General features: G+C 46.2%; 1 protein-coding gene across 1 annotated transcript in view; it reads right to left on the bottom strand.

Annotated features, from left to right (window-relative positions):
- ARIH1 (ariadne RBR E3 ubiquitin protein ligase 1) overlaps positions 1–22,316 on the bottom strand; it is a 42,467-nt gene that overhangs the window by 5,417 nt on the left and 14,734 nt on the right. The window contains exons 3-12 of the mRNA XM_055002166.1: positions 19,125–19,269; positions 11,138–11,230; positions 10,799–10,854; positions 6,678–6,744; positions 5,267–5,373; positions 4,704–4,746; positions 3,817–3,888; positions 2,791–2,921; positions 2,419–2,476; positions 1,519–1,779 (exon numbers count right to left, since the gene is read on the bottom strand). Coding sequence (XP_054858141.1) covers positions 1,519–1,779; positions 2,419–2,476; positions 2,791–2,921; positions 3,817–3,888; positions 4,704–4,746; positions 5,267–5,373; positions 6,678–6,744; positions 10,799–10,854; positions 11,138–11,230; positions 19,125–19,269 — 1,033 coding nt within the window. The remainder of the gene's footprint in view (positions 1–1,518; positions 1,780–2,418; positions 2,477–2,790; positions 2,922–3,816; positions 3,889–4,703; positions 4,747–5,266; positions 5,374–6,677; positions 6,745–10,798; positions 10,855–11,137; positions 11,231–19,124; positions 19,270–22,316) is intronic.

Here is a 22,316-nt window from a genome sequence, read left to right as displayed (position 1 = left end):
ACAGGAGCTGATGGCAGATTCCATTGACTACTGCTGACACTCCTTTCCTTTCAAGACAGTGAAAGTCCATGCAAACTCCTTATTACTCCTATCCTGAATATACACGACAATATTATAACACCAGGTCTCAGACACTAAAAATTCACTCTATCAACCAACAACTTTTCTGAATTGGCAAGAAAGCAACTTTTTGCATTGTTTATAGCAGGGCATGCTTCCAGGGTTTTTTTTTTAATTAAGTTTTGTGATTTGATTTGATTGCATTGTTTATATCTGTTTATTACATCTGCCTGGAGTTCCAACCAGAAAGGCAGACTATAAATAAGTATGTAATGGGCAGATTTGCTGAGGAGGCTACGGTCTGTTATTGTAAAAGGAAATGAAAGAAAATATTAAAGATGACCTGTAAGAAAATGTTGGAGGTGCAAGCAGTGATTTCTTTAAAGCTCTCTGCTTTCAGGCTTTCAAAATAAAAAGTGTGTATATTGAGATTTAGGTAACATACAAAAGAAAACTGAAATTGATTTGCTGATTAAAGGCGAGGATTAACTTGAAGTTCTTGAACCAATTAATAGTACAAATCATACTAATAACTGAGTTTATAGACCGTTTTTCTAGACAGATTAGAGCCCCTCTCAGAACGGTGAATAAAGTTAGTGTTATTATTACCCTCACAATACAGCTGGGCTGAGAGGCTTACCTAAGGCCACCTACTGTGCTCATAGCAGTAGTGGGATTTGAACCACCGGGGTGCTTATTCACAGCCCAACCACTTAATCAGTATGCTACACCAAGTACTTCATGATGTGCAGAGAGACTTCCTTTGGTTTCTTCCCAGTGGTGTTTATGCATATTAAATCAAAGCAGTCCTCCTATGTAAACCAGAATATGTCAGGATGGAGCTCATTCTTGGGAGACACTGAGCCTGCGGGCACTTTTGGAATTTTTAAAATAAAGGAGTGGACACCACCACAAGAGAGCTGCCAGAGTGGGGCCATCACAAAGTGTCAGAAGGCAGCAATTCTACCATTCTTCAACAACAGAGGCAGCTTTTTCAACTTGCACACACACACCCTGCAGACACAAAGGCTATGCCGCCTGTATTCTTCTAAAGCACCTTCTGCTGCTCCCAGAAGGTGGAAGAAAACAGACTGGTAATTTGGGGAAGGTGCAAATGGCTGCTAGGAAGCCCACTAGTTGTAGTGCTATTGGAGGCGTTGTGTATTTACTGATAGAGGCTTAAAAAAAAAAACCTGATGCGAATTTGCTTTCAGCTCTCTTGAGCCCTGTGGAGGAGAAAACCACGCTAAATACAAAGTCTTAAGTAACCATCATACTGAGTAAACTTCACAGCTGCCATCCTCTGGGGGGTAACAAAGGTGATGAAGCTGAAGAAACTGCCTTCAGGAGAGATCCAATGATAAGTGCGTGCGATGGGCCACTTACTCTCCCTTTCATGCAAGGGGATCCCCCCCCCCCAAGGCCTGCTTCCAGCAAGCCTAGCAGAGCTTCCCTTACCTCGAAGATAATGGACTGATTATTCTTTTTGAGGTAGAAGGCAAAGACGTATGTGTACATGAGTGTGGCACGGCACTGGCAGAGGACATCGACCGCTTTCTTCAGGAACTGGACCTCGATCCACGACATGTTGTGCTGCTGCATCTCTTCCATCTTCTGCTTCACTTGGGCGTAGAGTTTGTGCTCGAAGCGCAGGCTCTGCATGTGGTTCATGTAACGGTTGCAGTAGAAGAGGTACCGCTGCAGGGCTGCTCTGGATCGCTGTGTTAATTCCCATTAGGGGGGAAAGGGGGGGGGGAATCAAACGTTACAACAGAGTAACATAAGCCAAGCAAGCTGACATTTGGAGCACTGCTCCCAGGAGAAAACACTGAAGAGCCTGAATTTTGTTTTGGCTTTTTGGCTTAGGGGGGGAAAATGATCCAGACTTGTATCTCAAGCTACTTCTCCCTCCCCGGCCAGGCATGTTTCCAAGTTTTGTTCTGTCCTAGAAACAGAACATGGACTGGGAAGAACCCCAGCAAACGCAGCTATTAGCTAAGCAGCACAGGGGGAAATCCTAGAAAAGCTTGATGGGAAAAAAGCCTGCAGGAGTTCCTAGATCTTCCAGGGGGTGCATATGCTACTTGTTGGAAACTCAGTCTGTGCTCTGTGGTGTGCAAATTGGCCAGAATTCTGACAAGAGGATTCAGAAACAAGACTTGCATTATCATATTCAGAAGGATCTGCACTGCTGGCTATGCCATGAGAGGATGGCCCGGGCATTGTGCACACTCTTGCCTGACCCCGTCAAGATTCACGGCCAGGGTTGAACGCAGCACCGGAAGAAGTCCTAGCCATCCAAAGTGCCCTGATACCGAAGCAGCTGGCCTTGGTCTTCACCAAGAGTTAAGGACTCACCTCTTGTGCATCTCTGGCTGCCTTTGCATCATCCTCATTGTAGCGATTACAGTTGTACCTGGAAGAGGTGTTACAAATGGGTCAGTTTCCAAAGCTGCTCAGAAAATGCAATTCTTTTACCGGGCAACATGAGAACAACCCCCTCTAACACCCTTCCCAGCCACCAGGGCCTACACAGAGCAACAGCTCATCAAAGAATAGCCAAGATTTCCTTGTCCTAAGGAGGCAGGGGAGGAAAAGGAGAGCTCTTTGGTCCTGGCGTATCATTTTGAGTCTCTGTGCTGCCAAAGAAACCTTTCATGCAGCGGAAACAAAACATGATAGAGCAATTAGACTCACAAGAACGAACTGGGAAGCATCTTTTAAACTTACCAGGCAGACCCATGGGGCTCCCAAGGGCCAAGACACACCCAGCAAAACTCTGCTTTACAATTCTGGTTCCGACAGACCATGTGATTACAACCACCATCCTTCTCTATGGTCACATGGCATTTGGGGCATTCCTGCAAAAAGAAAAAGCAGTGAAAGAGAATGGCATTCCCTTGTTTTTGCCAACTTATTTTTGAAGGGGTGTGTGTGGTACATGGAAAAGTACAGACAAAAGCGACATCATGGTACAAGAGGAGCAATTCCTGCTTATGCATCCAGCTATCAGCTGGCTTTCTGTTGATGCCTTAGCAGTCTATTCCAAAGATATGGCAACTCAACATAGGAACAACTCATCAATGCCAGCAGTTTTTCCAGTCATGGATGGATTTAGGGGGAAAGCGTCTGTACACATGAAGCGGCCCTTTACTGAATCGGATCTCCGGTCCATCAAGATCAGTACTGCCTACTCATGGTGGCAGCAGCTCTCCAGGGTCTTAAATATAGAGAGATCTCTTTACATCACCTACCATTGAAGAGTGAACCTTGGACCTCCTGCATACCAAACAGACAGCTTTACCACTGATCAGAGGCCTCTTTACTAGCATTAAATTAGGATTCTTACACAGATTTAAATTCATGTGCTTATTATCTGTCCTTTTAAAACTGTTAAGTTTAGACTGCATTCCAATCCTTTAGGAGCAGGTGAAAAAATATTTCACTTCCACTGGCATCCAATGAACCGACTCAGAACACAGCGTGCATGCAAGTACTTTCAACCTCTACTGTACTGATGTTCAAGAATCTGGTGGCTCCTTTCAAACTTTGGTTACAAAGCCTCTTTTCACAACAGTGCTAAGCAGAACACTGAAGCATCACATGGAAGAGTAGTGATGCTTCACTACACAAGCCCTCCTCACTAGTAACAAAGGCAGTTTAAAGATTTCACAGTGCCTCCCACATGGGAACAATAGGGACCACTGGTGTGCAATGGAGCAACTGAGGAGGGACCGAGAGAAACTGAAGCCAAACCTTGGTGTTTGCTGCAATCCAGTTAGAAGTCTCACTGTCGTCATCACACTTCTTAATCCACTTCTTTAACCACTGTTTGGAAACAGGGAGAGAGATTTCCGAGAGGTCACAGTGATGTCTTTTAGTGACCGGCAACACTTAATTTTAAAGGCTACCCTAGGAAGATTTTTGTACCACCACTGCTCACAGAGCACATGGATGATAAAGAGCCATGGGATGACAAAAAAGACAAGCATAACTGCCAATAAACTATGTGGAAACCCATCTGAATATGGGGACCAGGCGCGCACAGTCAAGGTGGAGAGAATTCCAAATCAAGGGAAGGCAACCCCTGCCATGCAATACCATTTTGCTTGACATGCAGGGCCAGGCCAAGGAGAGCCCCCTCAAGGCACAGGCAGTACCAGCAGAACTCAGTTTGATCTCCTCACATGTCTTGCTAAGTACAACCTTTGTCTCACCTCCTCTCTTTTGTTGGCTGGCCCACCAGTGTCTTCAAGTAGACACTGCAAGGGTGGTTTTTGTTCAGAAATGCAGGTCCATAAGTCTGAGTATCCCTTTCTAGATTGCTCTGCACAGAACTGGCAGTGCTGCATACCTTCCAACAAATCTGAGGAAACTGTAATATCTTTCCATCAGAAAGCAAACACTTGGCCTTACTTTGTGCTTCGTGGTCAACATTTATTTTTATTGTTAATTTGTACCTACGAAAAATTACCTAAAGATGCCATCGCACGAGCTGTCCTTATGGAACTTTCCCAATGGTAAGTTCAAACACTGCCCTTTCCAGAACAAGCACGCTACCGCTGGGATATCCGAGCAGTAAAGCGACATTATGTTACTTCCCCTCTGCTCTGAATTAGAGGAGAAAAACTAAAAATGCTCACCTTACACTTAACAGGATCGTGCCAGTTTTCGCCACAGTTAAAGCTGTAAGGATGAACAAGAAGTTTATATGTAAAGCTGCACCATAACTAGGGAGGTTACTCAAATGCTGCCCTGCGTAATGAAGCCCACATACCTCAGGCTCTCTCAAGGACTCAAAGCAGAGAAGAAAAAATGATGGTGCAGCGGAGAAAAGGTTACACTTCACACAGAGATCCTACCCATGTTGCATGCTGCTTGTTACAGTGAGAACATTCTGAAAGATGGTGGTTCCACAGATCCGCGGATGAAACAGTGTGCAAAATGTCCAGGATCTCCAAGTGAGTTTGAATAAAAAAGGTTCCCACTGCATCCTTTTTTCTTCTCTGCTTTGTGCACCCCTCCCCCGTTTTTGCACCTCTTTAAGTACTCGGCAAACCCATTTCTGTGATCTCAACCAATCAAGACTGAGTTTACTAGGAGCCAATGGCCACAGGCTGCTCCGTTGCATGGAAATGGCTACCCAGCCTCCATTTGAGGCAAACTGTGGTTTCAAGAGGTATGGGGAGGGGTGTTGCTTGCTTACCAAAACTGACGGCCACATTTACAGCGAACAGGCTTAGCATCAGGATACTGCACTTTTACAACGTGGTGGCAGTCTGGGGCAGGACACCATTTTAACAGTCGATTGCACTGGAATCCAAAACAAAGACAGGCCCAGTCACCGGTCAGCCCTTTCTCCTTCCATCTCCCCCTTTACTTGAAATTCATTGCTACAGAGAAGTGTCCCCACGCCTGTTCTCATAACACCCACCAAACTATTTCCTAGAATCAGAAATGAGTCCCTCTCAGTGATCCAAGCTAACCCCTCGACAGAAAATCCGGAGTCGCTCCTCGACTTTCCCTATTGCCATCCTATAACAGACTGCAAAGAATATAAACTAGCACCAGGAGGCCGTGGCAGGGATGAGAACTCAAGGGATGCTTCCAGCTGCCACATTCTTATCGCTCCAAGGACTTGAAAAAGACATCAGTTGCAAGCACGGGAAGGTGCTATTTCTGCAAAACTAGCAATCTGAAGACTAATTCTGAATTTTAAGCTCAAACTAAACAAAACAGGTAAGTTTTGTAGCAAGGAGCTTTTGGAAACTGTGCAGCTGCAATTGCATCCCAGGTATACTTAGGGAGGGGCCCAACACTGCAATATCCACATGTGGCCTGCCGTGGAGGTTATGCAAGCCCTTCACCAATGGGCTCCTGGCAAAACTTTCGTACAGCTCAGCATTACAATCATTAACCCCTGGCCTCGGGCCAACCTCATTCATAAAGGCTGCACTGAAGCCCACATGTGCTATGATTTTGCAATCCTCCCTAGATTAAGCACCGCTGGCATTTTGCAAATGGAACTCGTATGATCTGTATTAGTGGAAGAAGCAGCTGGCCAGGTTACTTTGTGCACCCCCTTAAGTTTTAAAGTCCCTAAGACATCCATCAAGGTACCACCTCGGTGTTAGCGTTGGATTCGGTTCACAAGCAACCAAAATTCTATAGAGGCACAGAAAACAAATGATTGGTTATTCCCCAAGGCCTAGCCATGAATCAAAATTTCAAAATACCCGCTGCAAGAATGGTAATCGGCATTCGGAAATGATTCAAAAATGGCCATCCCCTGTGGCTGTTGAGACATGGGATTCAGGCCTGAGCTTCAGGAGGCTGCTATGCCAACAACGTTCCAGCTCTTCTGATTTCAGGAAGCACTGTGCTTAAACGATTTCACCTATTAGTACTTCCATTTCAGCATCAAAAGCTTAGCAATGAAGCTCAAATAGGTTTCACAGAGTAAGGGCTTTATGCTTGTTAATAAAAAAAACCCTGTCTCCTACACACTTGGAACAAAGTCTGATTCCACCACTGCCCCACCTATAAAAACAGTTCACGCAGCTTCAACGAATTATAGTTACGTCTTTTCAACATTAGTTTTAAGGCTAAACACTTACCTCTACAAAACTATTAGTTATTAAATGCTGGTACTTTAATTTAACTTTTGAGTCTGTGATCAGGCGCCTATGAAAGAAGAAGGGAAAGAAAATTTCATTTTAGAAAAGTTGTTTCTTTACGGTCAAGAAATCGGCGACTGCTTTATTTTGAACAACAAGTCAAAGATCTTCAGATCAAGGGGCATCACTTTAAAAAAATACCAAACAGGAAAGAGATAGGCCAAAATTATTCTGCAGCCAAAAGTTACAACAAGAGCACACTGGAAACAGAAAGCCAAGGAGATTTTAAGGCCTCCTCGAAAAGGCCAGTATCCTGAAGCCAGCAGGACATCAAGGCAGCCAGCTGGTTCCACAGTCTGTGGACCAATACCAAAACTCCTTGGTTCAAGCAGTGGTTAGGGCCCCAGCAAACATATCACTAGAAGATTTTCTGCACCAGACCTTAGAACAGGGACAAATACTATATTGTTTGTCAGGAGTTGCAGAAGCCAGCCAGGACACCCGCCCCCATCTTGCAGATTTTTACAAGACTGTGCTGTCAGCATTACAAGAGACATGCAAAAACGTTTTCTTTGCATTCCTTGTCTGGAAATGGAAGTTAATAGAACGCTTAAAACGAAGACTTTGAGGAGATTAAATTCCCCCCCTACACGCACTCCATCACTGGAAAGTATCCAAAATATACACTCTGTTTTACTCATTACCACTCACTATTATTTTGCAAGTCTGCCATAATTTTGTTCAGAGTCCAGAAATGTTGCAGATAATTACCAATTATGGGTAATCTTTATTTTGAAACTAGCGAGCTGGCACTTAATTAACAAGGGGCTTTCTGACTGCTTAAGGACAAGCCCAGAAACTGGTCAGTGTATCAACTCTGCAATAAAACATGGCACAGTGGTTAGTGTTGGACCACTAATTCCCACTTTGCCATGACACTCATTGAAAACTCAAGGAGCCCTCAGAGGACACCTGCCCATGGTGAGGAGCAAGTGCGTAGACCAGGGTGCCTTTGGAAGTCCAACACAGCGTGGGGATCACAACCACAAAAAGGCTGCCACAGGTGGCGGTGCCAAGCACAAAATGTCTGGAAGCAAGATTACGCATCACTCTTCAGGAGTCCTACTGGGCAAAACCCACACCTGGCCCTGGCCCACCTGTCCAATGTGTTAATGCTGCGTGACTGCGATTGACTCAAGGTCACTCCTAGTGAGTTTTGTGACTGAGTGGGGATTTGGACCCAGACTTTCCCAGTCCTGCTCCAAGACCTTCTCCAGTATCCTGGAGGATGGCCTCCTCCCTCCCATTTCTGTTCAGAAAGGCAAAGGTGAGAACAAACAAGCACGCCACATGCTAGGACCCAATGAACCAGTGTGCTGGGAATAAAATCCACAATATTAATGCCCTGCTTTGTAGACTGGACATTCTTCTAAACACTGCATCAGTAGATCAAGTTACATACAAAGGGGTTCTAAAGAAACAAAGCAGCACGAGGTGTTCTCAACTTTTTTTTAAAAAAAGGCTGGCAATGAATGGATAGGGATGCCCTGTTCTGAGGTTAAAGTCCTTCATGGCAAAGTGCACACCAGAAGGAAAAAAATGAATAAGCTACAAAGTCATTCACAACTTTTGGGAAGATCAAGAGATGCTGCAGCATTGGATGCATATTTTTTCAGGAAGGGTTGGCTGCACGGCTGCATAAAAAGTGAGAGAGAGAAAAGCGAGAGGAACGATGAAATGTCTGCTGAAACACGCACTGCTAAAGCAGCAAACGAGGCTTACTCAGGAAACACCCCCTCCACATGGAGGCAATTACAGACAGCATTAAACAGTTAAGAAAAAAGCAAGAGGTCCATTTGATGGCTGAGAAGAGTCCAGGCCAGCTTCCTGGTGCCTCCCTCAGTCAACAGCTGCAAGAAAAGGGCCCACTGAAGGGCATGAAGGTAAATCGAGTGGTTCTGTCTCTGAAGCTAGGCCTGAAATAGTATCCGGGGACCTCATGTGTGCTGCTTTGAGCTCCTTGGAAGTGAGCAGGATATAAATGTAAGAATCACCAAGAGGCCAAGGGGGGAAAAAAGAATAAAAATCAGCCACAGTGGTATTCACAGCAGGGTCTGGATAAATCTCTGAACACTCAATGTGATGAAGGTAATATGCAGCTGTCTTACTTGGAGGAAGCGAATGAAATCAGATGAATCTAAAATTTTATTCTTGGAAAGGGGTCATACAGTGCAAAGGACTAGCACATATAAACGCAAGGATGTGAGATGAACCCAGGAACAGAAGTCTCTTGTTTGAGTCCAAATGAAACTGATAAGAACTCCAACAAAAATCCTTTTATAAGAGCTAAGCTACAAGAGATGAATTACACGAGGAGGAGCACATGAAAGGAGTCTTAATGTTAGCTGGGAAGCTGAGTTTTAAAACAGATCGGAAGGCGCTGTCAATTTCCCCTCTCTACAGAGCCAGGGAGATGCTGCTCAGAGGGTTTGTTAATTTCCTCTTCACCTCCTAAAAGGGGAGGTGAAACTGACAAAGCCTTGGGGAGGCAAAGAGGAAATTAACAAACCCTCTGAGCAGCTGGCTCTGTAGAGAGGGGAAATTAACAAAGATTTCCGATCTCTTAAAACTCAGCTTCCCAGCTAACATTGCAACTCCCTTCACGTGCTCCTCCTTGCCTAATTTGTCTCTTGCAGCTTGGCTCTAAGTTAACACACACGCCCCACATTAACAAAGGACCACCAATGGATCTAAGAGGAACTTGCAAAGCTGCATCATGTTGCCAACTGTACAACCTCTATACAGCTTTTAATGAGAGGAATGCAGAGCTATGGCAAATGTTCTCTGCCTCTCCTCCTCTACAGCAGCTTTAAAGGGTCATGAACTCACCCTTGCCTAAAAAGCAAGGGGGTGGGGGGACTGCTGAAACTTTGCTTTCCACTTTCTGCAACTCTATAATCCATGTAGTCTAAAAATGTAAGGAGGCCCATTTTTACCCCAATTGCACATACAAGGGGAAACAGACCAATTAACGGGTGACATGGACAAAGCGCTGTTTTCTCCCTAATTCTTGTATTGCTTAAGACAGTATACCACAGGAGGCTAGCTTTTGACATGCTCAATGCAACTCCCCAAGACTTTTTACATCTATTGCTTTTCTAGAGTCTCTTCACATTAATGACACCTCAATAGAGAGGCAGATGCTACAATGTTGTGATCTCGTATAATGAGAAACAAGCTTGGCTCTGGAACAGGCAAAGAGGTCATCCACTGATGAAAGAGAGTAAGAGAGGCTGGAGCCTCCAACCTCTCCCAACATTATGTGTAATCACCTAATCCATTCCAGCTCCTTACACACCTGAAAGATTTTACTACAGGATCCCCGAGCCTCTCTCTGCCCCCTCCCCCTCACCCATAATTCTCCTTATAAATGTATGCAAAGCGATTCCCCTCAAATACACCCTACAGAGGTGGGCAACAACTACTGAAAGCTAACGATGGAATAAACATTGTCAGCCATTAAGGGGTAACTGGACTGGTTTTATTGAGCTTAGATCCAACCTTATTTGTTTTACACAGAACCAGGCACAGAAGTTTGGGATGGTATTACAAATCAAGTAACAGGAGCAAAGAGACTTCAAAAGAAAGAAAGAAACCTCTTCAGACAGTTAATTGACCACTCACTGAAATAAGTGACCAAATAAGCATGCAAGCCACACAGTAAAGCAGATCGAATTAATTTTTTTTTAAGTGCTCATGCCTCAGGAACACATGTTGATATAGCTAGTAAGAGGAATTACTTCTTCAAACCACTACAGGAGGTAGTAGAGGCACTTCTGAAAGAGAAGGTATGGTTTACAGGCCGGATATGGATAGCAAAGGTTCAGGTGTGTCGAGTGAAAAGCGTAACATGCAAACGAAACTGAAGGAGAAGATAGTAAAGCAGAAGTATTTATAACGCTATGGGGGGATGTTCACAGTTCTCAATGTACCCATGGTACAAGACTGAAGGCATCCTCTCTAGACAATATAGCTTTGAACCAGTCAGCTCCCACCCATCTGTTCTATGGCTCAACAAAGGAAGGGTTATCATCCAATCACTCATCAGCTACAATACTTACATAACTGTATTGTCATCCACCAAGATATCACAGCCATGAGCAGGGCATGAAATTGTCTGGAGGGGAAAGAAAAAAAGTGGTGAGGCGGGGCATTCTCTTTGCCCTGGTGTCTTCTAGTGAACAATCTCTGAGCCTGCGTACTTTCAACGGTACAAGCAGAACAGACACGGCTCTGATCGGCCAAGATCTCCTGAGCTGAAAAAAAAGCTAACTCTAGCCTCCATCAGCTGTACCAAAAAGGCATTGGTCCAGATCATTACCCCCCGCCCACCACCACAAAACCCCAAGTCAGAAACTTAATCCATTCCTCCCCCAACAAAATTAATAACAGAAGTTTACCTGTCCCATGCCTTCCTCCATTATTTTGGTAGTTAAATATTCACTCCAGCACTGCATACAAAACTTGTGTCCACACTCTAAGCCAGTGAAGTACTGGGGAGGGGGGAGGGGAGAGAGACACAAACAGACGGACATTATATTCATCCGCTTCCCGATTTGCTATGTTTACTGTTAGGCTTCCTTCACTGCAGAACGAATGCCCTTTCAAAACAGCAGTTTACATTGCTTGTGTTAGCAGCACTTTCCTTGGAGGCCTTCTTCCAGTATTTGCCCACCTAACTGCGCTCACTTCTTCAGCTCACAACATATCGTCTGCAGTATAAGGATGCTGCTTCCAACGTACATACAGTGGACCATTTATGAGGGGTTGAATCAAAACAGACAGCCTTGCAGGGGAGTTAATCTGCAAAGGGAACTTTAATGGCATCATATTCAATGATGGAAACAATGTGAAACCTCGCTTGCCAGCAAACCATTTTGGTCCCGATTGGCAAGCAGAATTATGCTTTTTATTCAGAATGCAACTACAGCATTACAACTCTATAATCCATTATATAATCTATAATCCATTACAGTGGCAGACTAGTCAAGTTATGGTCCTAGAAGGCAGAGACAAGATGAAACACCAGTCCAGATGCCGGAATATGTGGGTTATAGTTTCCATGTGGAATTTTCTGCCTCTAGCACCAGTCCTAAGGGAACTTCTGTCTTAATGGGTAAGGCTCTTCACCACTTCAAAAACAGAGCTTCTTTAAAACCGATAAAGCCAAGTTCATAACTATGAATGGGCTCAATCTGCAGCAGCAGAAGCAAAGCACAGAATTACCAGCATTAAGATCAAACAAAGACTTACATACACTGAGGGGAGACACACATTAGATTGATTACTGTATTAGGGGCATGATCCAAAAATGAACAACAATAGCTCTCGTGGACTTCAATGGGAGAAAACAAGCCACATGCTTAAATCTCCCACTGAGATCAATGAGTTATAATCTGTTGCTGGACTGTAGCCAGGATATTTTAGAATTCTGGCTTATTTTCTGGTTTGACAATACTGAATGTACTCACCACACACACTTCACATTTCCTGTAGCCTCCCCACCCTACTGTCAATCATCTTAAATCCACTTGAATTTGTAAGCCTCCTTGAGCTATGGGAAAGGCACAGTATCAACACGTTCAAGAGACCTAGATCAACCTTGTGATGTACATTGTGCAAGTCCTTGAAAGCACACACAAGAAGGGCACAGGAAAGGTTCGACTCTTTCTTGGGCTTTTTTCAGTGGCAGCCTTCAACTTCTAAAATGGGAGGGGGGGCACATGTCAATTTGGGGGGAGATGCAAGGATGACTTACTTAAAAGAGCTATTTGGAAACTGGTCTGTACTCGTGTTACTTTTGGGACTGATTGTATGGAAATGGCTTTGAATGCTGGACAGAAAAACTGGACATATTTCGATTAAGTGAACAAGCCACTGCTTTTAGTAGACATGACATGAAAAGCTGGAAACGTGAAGAACACCATACTCCAGTAGTCAGAAGAGGGGAAAAAAGAGCAGTAATTCCGCTTGAAATAGAAATGTTTGGTAAAACGGTCATGAAACTATCAGGAGTGTAGTTGCATTTAAAATGTTCGTCTTCTATAAAACCCTAAAACAAAGCTATCTAGCTTGTGTTTTATGTTCTACAGCTGAACTTTTAAGATTTTCTGTTCTAGGAGGAACCTTCTAATCTGAACTTCAGGATTGGGGGGGGGGGGTTCATTTAATGGGTGTTTGAGGATGAGGATAACTGGTAAGAGTCAATTTGTAAGTCTTATGCGTTCACTTTTAAAGAGTACTAAGTTTAACAGCTACTGTGGTGCAAAGGTTATATCAACTATTAGAGAAGCATACACACAGGTTGGGTTTTTGTTTTGTTTTTTAAGGAAAGGAAGTCTACTGAAGGGAAACAGAAAAAACTGAATTTTTTCGGAATATGAAATAACGCTCATTCTGGAACCAACCTGTTGATACAGAACAACCCCATGTGTGCCACCAGCTGCAAGAGTAATGACCAACTTTTATAACCCTGCTATAAAGCTGATCAGAACGGACCTTTGGACACTTACCGTGAAGGGTCCTTCTCCTCTGAGTGCAGGAGGACATCTTGGGTTGTTTCCTTTTGCCCAATCAGGGAGGCAGGAAGTAAAAAAAAATAGCTCTTCCTCTTCCTCTTGGAGCCTAGGAACGCCCCCTTGTTCCAGTTCTGGTGACTCCACAAAGCAGTAGAAGAAAAAACTATCAAATACTAGAACTTTCAAGAAGAAAAAACTTGCACCCGACCCGAAAAAGGAAAAAACTTAGTCGGTGTGCAGAACTATGTTAAGTAAAAAACAGTGAGAAAAAAAAAACGACTGCGGCATGTTGAGAGTGGAAGGAGAGACAGAAAATTCCAGCCGGAAAGGTGTCGTTTATAAGGAAGTATCAGAGAGGAGTAACAGGAGACGGGGGAGCCTGGGAGGGGCAAGATGTCCTCCTGCACTCAGAGGAGAAGGACCCTTCACGGTAAGTGTCCAAAGGTCCGTTCTCCCTCTGAGGCGGAGGACATCTTGGGTACTCCCAAAGCAGTTAGTCTTCTCCGGGTGGGAGAGGCTCCCCGTCGAACATCACGTGCTGGAGAACTCTCCTTCCGAAGGCAGCGTCCGCTGAATTGAAAATGTTCATTTTGTAGTGTCTGACAAATGTGGAAATTGATGACCAGGTGGCTGCCTTGCAAACCTCTTCCACGGAGGCGTCCTTGAGGAATGCTGCGTTAGTTGCCGCGCTTCTTGCCGAATGAGCAGTAATTCCCTGAGGCACTTCTCTGTTGCACGCCTTGTACGCTTCCGTGATGCAGGACCGAATGTTCCTCCCAATGGCTGCCGAGGACATCTTTTTCCCTTGGTTGGGAGGAGAAATATTGATGAAGAGCGAGTCGGAACACCTGATAGATTCAGTCCTAGATAGGTACGACTTGAGGACTCTACGAACGTCGAGGGTATGCCAGTCCCTTTCCTTAGGATGAGAAGGGTTAGGGCAGAAAGATGGCAGATTGATCTCCTGAGCCCTATGGAATCTGGAACAGGATTTGGGAACAAAGGTGGGGTCAGTCCTGAGAACCACTTTATCCCGGTGAAAAATGCACAGGTTGGGCTTGATTGACAGAGCCCCCAGTTCCGAGATCCGCCTCGCTGACGTGACAGCTACCAGGAAAATAGTCTTGATGGTTAGCCATCTCAAGGAAATTGAATGGAGAGGTTCAAACGGGGGCCTGGTTAAGGCCGATAAGACAACGTGAAGCCTCCAAGTAGGGAAACGATGAACAACTGGGGGGCTTAGCAAGGTCGCACCCCTGAGGAAGCGTTGGATGTGAGGATGCCGGGAGAGTCGACAACCTTCCAGGACAGGAAAGACCGAAGACAGAGCCGCTACCTGCTTGCGGAGAGTGGCCGGCTTGAGTCCAGCTTCCAGGCCCTGCTGGAGAAAGTCCAGGATCATAACGATGGATGGGCGCAGAGGATTAACCTTCTTCCTCCTAGCCCAGCGAGCGAAGGCCTTCCAGGTGGTGTTATATAGCCTAATAGTTGATTTCTTCCTAGACGCCAGGAGGGTAAGGATCACCTGCGGAGGGTACCTCAATCTGGTAAGGTACTGCCTCTCAATCTCCACGCGGTCAGACACATCCATTCTGGATGGGGATGCCACACCGGGCCCTGATGCAGAAGATCTGGTACCGTTGGTAGCTGCATCGGAGGGGAAATCGTCAGTGCCTGTATCGTGGAGAACCAGGGTCTCCGAGGCCACCATGGAGCCACTAGGATTACCTCCGCTTGACGTTCCGCTATCCGCCGTAGAAGTTTGGGAAGAACCGGGATCGGTGGAAAGGCGTACAGTAGCCCCTTGGGCCACCGAGTAGAGAGAGCGTCTATCCCTTCTGCCTGGGGGTACAGGAACCTGGAGAGAAACCTCGGAACTTGACAGTTCGCAGGAGTGGCAAACAGGTCCATGATCGGTGTCCCGAAACGTTCCGCAATCATATGGAAAACCTCCTTCTTGAGAGTCCACTCCCCTGGGTGGATGGACTGCCTGCTGAGCCAGTCCGCTTGAATGTTGGTCACGCCCCTGATGTGTTCGGCTTGCAGAGAGAGGAGATTGGCTTCCGCCCAGTGTAAGATCTTCATGGCCTCTCTGTGCAGCTTGGGGGACCGAGTGCCCCCCTGATGGTTGATATATGCCTTGGCTGAGACGTTGTCGGTTCGTACCAGAACATCCTTGCCGACGAGGTCTTGGCTGAAGAAAGCGAGAGCAAGGCGAATGGCTCTGACTTCCAGGAGATTGATTGGCAGGACAGTCTCTTCCGGAGACCACGTACCCTGAGCAGGTCGGTTTTCCAGAACTGCCCCCCAGCCGGTGAGACTGGCATCGGTGAATAGTTGCAGCCTGGGAGGATTGAGGAACGACTTCCCCCGCCGCAGGTTGGGTGCTGAGGTCCACCATCTGAGGCTGGACTTGACCTTCAAGGGCACTGTGAGTTGTCGATCGCATCTTAGTGCAATAAGAGATTGGAACGGTCTGAGGAAGGACACGAGTTCCCGTGTGTGCAGACGGCCCCAGTCCAGGGCCTCGCAGTTCGCTACGAGGGTTCCCATCAACTTGGAGAGCGACATCAGAGAAACGGAGCTGCGGCTCAGCACCAGAGCGGTCATCTCCTTGGTTTTCTGGATCTTCTCCGGTGGTAGGTAAAAACGACCCTTCCTGGTGTCGACCAACATTCCTAGATGAAGCAGTCTTTGAGAAGGCTGAAGAGAACATTTTGATAAGTTGATCAAGAAACCGTGCGCTTGCAGGTAGAGAACCGTGGTCTGTGTGTCGGCCGCCACCTTTTCCCTGGAGCTTGCTCTGAGTAGCAGGTCGTCTAAGTAGGGATGTATATGAATCCCCCTCTCCCGCAGTCGAACGATGGGATTGATCAGGATCTTGGAGAACAACCTGGGAGCTGTGGCAAGTCTGAATGGGAGGGCTTTGAACTGAAGGTGGAGACCATTCACATGAAACCTCAGGAATCTGCGATGGGCCTGATGAACCGGAATGTGTAAGTATGCCTCTGTGAGGTCTATGGAGGTGAGGAATTCTTTGGGTCGTAGTGACTCCGCGATAGATCTTAGAGTCTCCATGCGAAAGTGCCTCAGCTTTATGAAACGGTTTACGAACTTTAAGTCCAAAATGGCCCTCCAGTCTCCGTTTCTTTTTGGCACGGTGAAGAATAGGGAGTAAACACCGGAGCCTTGCTCTTGACGAGGTACAGGTTCGACTGCTTGGATGTTCAGGAGATGTTGTACCGCGTTTAAGGTGATGGATCTCCTTTGAGGGTTTCGGCGTAGGGGGGATGACAGAAAGCGATCCGGTGGGTGCGACTTGAACTCTATGGAGTAACCCTTTGAGATTACTTCCAGTGTCCAGGCATCCGCCTTGGAGTCCACCCAGGATTGGAGAAAGAACTGTAGTCTTCCCCCCACCGGAAGCGGCCGTGAGTCAGGACTTCTGAGTTTTGGAGTCGAAGTCCTGCCTTTCCCCTCGTTGTTGGTGTTGTCTGTTAGACCTGAAACCGAAGTTAGCTCTCTTGAACGATTGTTTGTTGGCACTCCAGGAGGACCGTTTGGAATCTGGACGTGGTCTCGCCAAGGAATGGTGTGTACGAAAGGACTGGTTATTGAAGGGTCGTTTGTCATACCGTCTCACCGACTTGGGTAAGGCTTTTTTCTTGTCTTTGGTCTCAATGAGAACCTTTTCCAGGGCATCTCCAAACAGTTTATCCCCCTGGAAGGGGTACGCCATCAGGATAAATTTGGATCTGATGTCAGCTGGCCATGCGCGCAACCAGAGAAGCCTTCTAGCCACTGCCGCAGAGGCAATGGCTCTGGACGAGGTGAGAGCATCCAGAGTAGCATCTGCCGTGAAGGTGGTTGCTTTTAAGACTCTACTAGCCCCTTCTAACAGACGCTTTTGATTTTCAGGTAGCAGCTGGATTAACTTGCGCAGCCAGACTACTGCCGCCTGGGACACGATGGACGCGGTGGAAGATGCTCTAATCGCCATGGCTGCTGCTTCATGCGCTCTCTTGAGTGCCGCTTCCGCCTTCCTATCCAGATTGTCTCTGACTGAGCCTTGGCCATCTTCCGACAACAGCCCAGGTGACTGAAGCGCCGCCACCGGGGCATCAATTCGAGGAACCTGTAAAAGCTCAGATGCATAAGAAGGTAATGCATACAGTTTTTTAAGGGCGCTTGAGCATTGTTTGCTAGAGGCAGGGGAGACCCATTCTGCTTTTAATTGTCTTTCAAAATATTCCGGAAAAGGGAAGACCTTCTCCTGGGTGTCACCCCTTGGGAAAAATTCTTTACACCCTCTGGGTCTTGAAGAATCCCTACTGGTACCACTAGATGCCTCTTCCCCTCCTCGTTTCTCCTGAAGCTCTAGGGCAGCCAGAGCCTTACTCAGAAGGTATGGATAGTCCTCTGATTTAAACAGCCTGTTTGACTGGTCAGGCATAATGACTTCTTCCTCCTCCTCTTCTTCTGAAAGGAACTCCCTTTCTTCACCCTCCTCGCTATCAGAGTAGGCTCCCCCCCCCCTACAACAATATCCCCATCTCTGGCCGGGATTGGGTGTGCTTTTTGGGCTGCCTTGGTAGGCCACTGGCAGGATGTACGCCGCACTTTACTGGGGGGGGAAGGAGGCAGGGAGGAAGACTGGCTTGTTGCCTCGGGAGGGGGTTGGCACCAATGAAAAATCTCTTCCCGCATGGTCTGTAGAAAGGACATGAACTCGCCTCTCAGGAGGGAACCGAGGTCGCCCTGTACATTACCCGTCCCATGGGCTCCGGTGCCGATCGACTGCAGAGGCCACGTCACTGTAGAAGGGCCTGCAGGGCACTCTCCCGGCTGGAGGTTGGCGACCGCGGCACTGGGAGTCGCGCGGGAATCGGCACGGGCGCCATCTTGGTTTCCCGCCAAAACCGCGGCTGCATCTAACGGGCTGCTGGTGGCCTGCTCGACTGGCCCTGATGCCTGGGAGTCCTTCTGCTTGCGTCGCGATTTTTTTGAAGAAGTACGCGGCTTTGCAGCCGGAAAGGTGCCGGGATGCCGTTCAAGCCTGGGCGGCAAGACGGTACCGGGTACAGCAGCCGATTCTGCCGCCGATGCGGCCGTTGGTGAGCTTCCCTCCTCACCCTCCATAAAGCTATCTTCGGAGTCCCTGGACTCCATCGTCTTGATAGACTTGGGCCCAGAGAAAAAAAGAGTTGAGGAGGGGGGGGGGAGTAGAGATAAGAAAGGTAGAGTAGAGAAGAATAAGAGAGGAAGAGGGAAGGAAAAAACTAGAGCTAGAACAAAGAAGACAAAAAAGACAGGACTGTGGGCTGACAGAGAAAACTGTAGCCACAACTGCTCTCCCTGGAGGCAGGAAAGAACTGGAACAAGGGGGCGTTCCTAGGCTCCAAGAGGAAGAGGAAGAGCTATTTTTTTTGACTTCCTGCCTCCCTGATTGGGCAAAAGGAAACAACCCAAGATGTCCTCCGCCTCAGAGGGAGAATAGTTAAGACTTTTTACAAAGATTAGAGTTAAAGCGATACAGAATTCCAGAAGAACAAAGGCATCCATCATTGCTTAGAATGAAGGCTATCAGAAATATTTTTCAGCCACTCTAAACTAGCCATTTTTTCCCAGAAGAAACAGTTGGCAGGATAAAGTTGAGCATATTTGAAGTCCTAAATAGACATGGCTGAACAGTTCCCTGAAACCTCAGCTATCAAGGGGAAGGATATGGAGCGCTATAGAGACCCCTTTAACAGTAAGACATCATACACTCCTGGGCACATAGTGTCTACTTAGAGAGACAAGCTAATTTTTCAGAAGAGCAAAATGCTATTCATTCTTAGTGACAAGTTCTCAATTTCACAATACTTACCGAATTAGGATAATTCAGATAGCATATCTGGCAGGGCATGTCCTGTGCAGATGATCTTGTGTTCATCTGACGTGTTCGAGACTTCTTACTAGGATTAATTACGTGACATTCTGCAAACAGCTTTTCCAGGTTGCCATCAAAGTACCTGTTTATGAACACAGGAAGGCAAGCCAAGTCAAAAAGCTGGACAAAGAAGATTCACTTGATCTTCCCTGCAAAATAATTAGATTGGGACCGTCAAAAGCACTGGCAAGTTAAGGAAGAGCTTTGAAGCCCTATAAATAGTAATGGCCTCAATTCCCTCTCATCACACAGTCAGCTAACTGTCTGGCCTAGCCCTGCAAAGCTGTAAGACCCACATAGCCCTTACAAAGATGTCTGCAGGCAAAGAAACACCACCACTTGGGGAATATAAAGCGCATATATCTAAGATTTCATGTCTTGAGGGGGAACTCAGGGAACATCCGGAACAGAGAGAATTTTTTCCCCCTTGACATGTCTTCATAATTAGCAAACACAGAGATGCAAAAAAACATAATCAAGTGTACAAGAGCAGATTGGTTGGGTGGCCAAGCAGAATAAGACTGGTGGAACGCAGGCATGTACTTAACTAACTTGGTAGCCTGAGGGGTAAAACCAGAGCTTGTACCAGTGATAAATCTTCAGCCATACCATATCTTCAGCCACCTCATCTTCCCTTGCACGCATGGGAATACACTTCCTTTTTGTTTCCCATCTCAGAACTATCGCTCCAGCTTTATATACTAGAAAGTGCTAGCTAAACCTTGGACAGAGATGCAACTGAAGAGAAAATACATGCTTATCTGATAGCCAGCCAAGTCATTCAGGATAACTTACGTTATCCCTTCCCTATTTTGTCTTCCGAACTACCATCACCCATTGAGCGGACATTCGAAGTTGGGTGTCCCCTTCCCTGGTCTACTCCACCATGCCAGGATTCCACCCCCGCCTCTACCTTCAGAAATGTTTTTTTTACAGCTACTGGGTTTTATTTTTAGCAAAGCACATTAACTCGAGCAGATAACCACCTCACAATTCTTCAGTTTAAGGCCCAGAACTTCCCACACCCATAGCAACAGCCCTTGCTCTTCCACAGGCATGCTATGCCCCTTCCACCACTGTTTGCACAGCTGTCACACTAATGCAACAGGAACTGGAACTGTGGTAGCCACTCCCATTAGCTAGAAGAATCAGCTGCTAAGGCCGAGACAGACTCATGGCCATGATCAATTAGAGGAGTAGTGATATTGTGAGCGCAAACAACCCAAAATCCCATTTTTCACATTTTGATGTGGCATATGCCATGATAAAACCATCAGCCTTAGGACTCCATAACAATTTTCTCTGTTAAACATTGCAAAAGCCATCTTGGCTGGATTTTAGAGCCACTTTTCATCCTCTGCTTTCGGTATGGAATTTTGCAGAAGTTGCACAAAAGCAGATTTCTAAGAACTGGCTCCCCTTTGTTTTTCTCAAGTTATCTTCAAACGATTTCGTTTTGCCCTGCCCTACATGCCAGGCTGTCATGGTCCAAACTAAGAGATGCTGCCCATTAAGGACAAACAGACAGACACTCTACAGAAGCCGAGGCACCTCCGGTGATCTAATCAAGGAAAGACAAGGCCAACCCCCTAAGCTCAGGCAGGAAGCCAAGTGGCTGGGTTCTTGCCCTACTCCAGAGGCGCTGGAGTGTTACTCATTTTTCAGTGTGAAGAGAGGAAGCTCACGCCCACTCCAGCACTAACTTATCCACTAGAGCAGCTACCGCATCCATGAGGACTGTGGTTTTTCAGACAGCACAGAGAAGTTACTGCTGTAGCAGCCATACTGGTGAGTAAAAAAGCTCCAGAACTATTTTGAAAGTGTTTGTTTCCCAGCCTAGCTTTTGTTGCACTTTGCACTCTGCCTCTTCATTAAATTGCTTCTCTCAATGTCAAAGGTTCAGAACAATTGTTCTGGAACGGATGGCCGGCCTGCCCACCTTGCTCTCAGGCCTTCAAGAGTTTCTGTTCTGCTGGGAAAACAAAGAGAACTACAAAGGGCAGCTGAATCCCAGTCTTAGGGACTCGGATTGCAACTCACTTCCCTAAATGGACCACATCCCGAGCAGAGAGAAAATTCTGCTAATGCACAGACACTAGCGCAAGAGATTCTAAAGCCGTTGAATACAACATATAAATAGACTTGGGCAGAGAGAAAAGGTACGGGTGACTACTCTTTAAAAATGAGGACCTCTATGAAACAAAAGCAAGCTGACTACACCCGGGACCTTCCTAATTTTCTCTCCAAAAATGATTCTATGGAAACCTTTTCATTAAAGAAATACCAAATCTGGCCCATTACAAAATCACCCTGAAACTGGGCTTACTGGAAGCCAGGCATTGCCATCATTTATTAGCAAGGGGAGGGAAAGAATCAATACATCTTTGTTAGCAAATCTTCTCCTGAAAAATGACTTGGCAGCAATTCCAGCCAGTGCTCCATCCTGATCCATGCAGTCTACAAAAAGGCTCTAGGAGTTGGGAGTTAGAGGAAAGTACTGGATCAGAGAACACAACTCCTTTTCATTTCTACACCCACCCCCCACCCCACCCCAGCATTCAGCCATTCAAACAAGTGTGAAGGGAAGAACTTGGCACAAGGAGAAGGGTTTGACTTGGCCTCGGTACCATCATACCATGACACCTGATGAACCTGCATATAGTCACTAAATGTCTTAGAACATAAAAGACATGAAATTCCCCAACGTTTAACTTTGCACAGTTCAAGTTCACAAGCATTTCCCAGAAATTCCTAATCAAGCAACCTAGACACAAAATAAAGTAAATCACTTCCTAGTTAAGTATTACTGGAACAAAAGAATCCTGAAAGATTGGAAATGAGTCAGTAGCCGTTAAGAAAAGGGGTGGGGGGAGTAAGGCTGGGATTCAGATGAAGGTTCTAGAAGTGTAATTACTTCTCATTTAAAACCAGGGGATTTTCCAAACCGTTTGTTCAAGAGGATTTTAACACAAACAAATCAAGCAGTTACATGAATGCCTCCTTTCACAGGCGTTAGACGAAGAGTTATATAAATCAAAGGGGGAAAACTAGTCCAGAATAAATATATTCCAATTGTGTTCCCAGGACCACTTGAATAAAACACACCACGTATATTTGTTCTATTCCAGC

This window comes from Eublepharis macularius, chromosome 18 (assembly GCF_028583425.1).
Source record: "Eublepharis macularius isolate TG4126 chromosome 18, MPM_Emac_v1.0, whole genome shotgun sequence".
NCBI classification, from domain to species: domain Eukaryota; kingdom Metazoa; phylum Chordata; class Lepidosauria; order Squamata; family Eublepharidae; genus Eublepharis; species Eublepharis macularius.
This window is presented reverse-complemented; position numbering and strand designations above follow the sequence as displayed.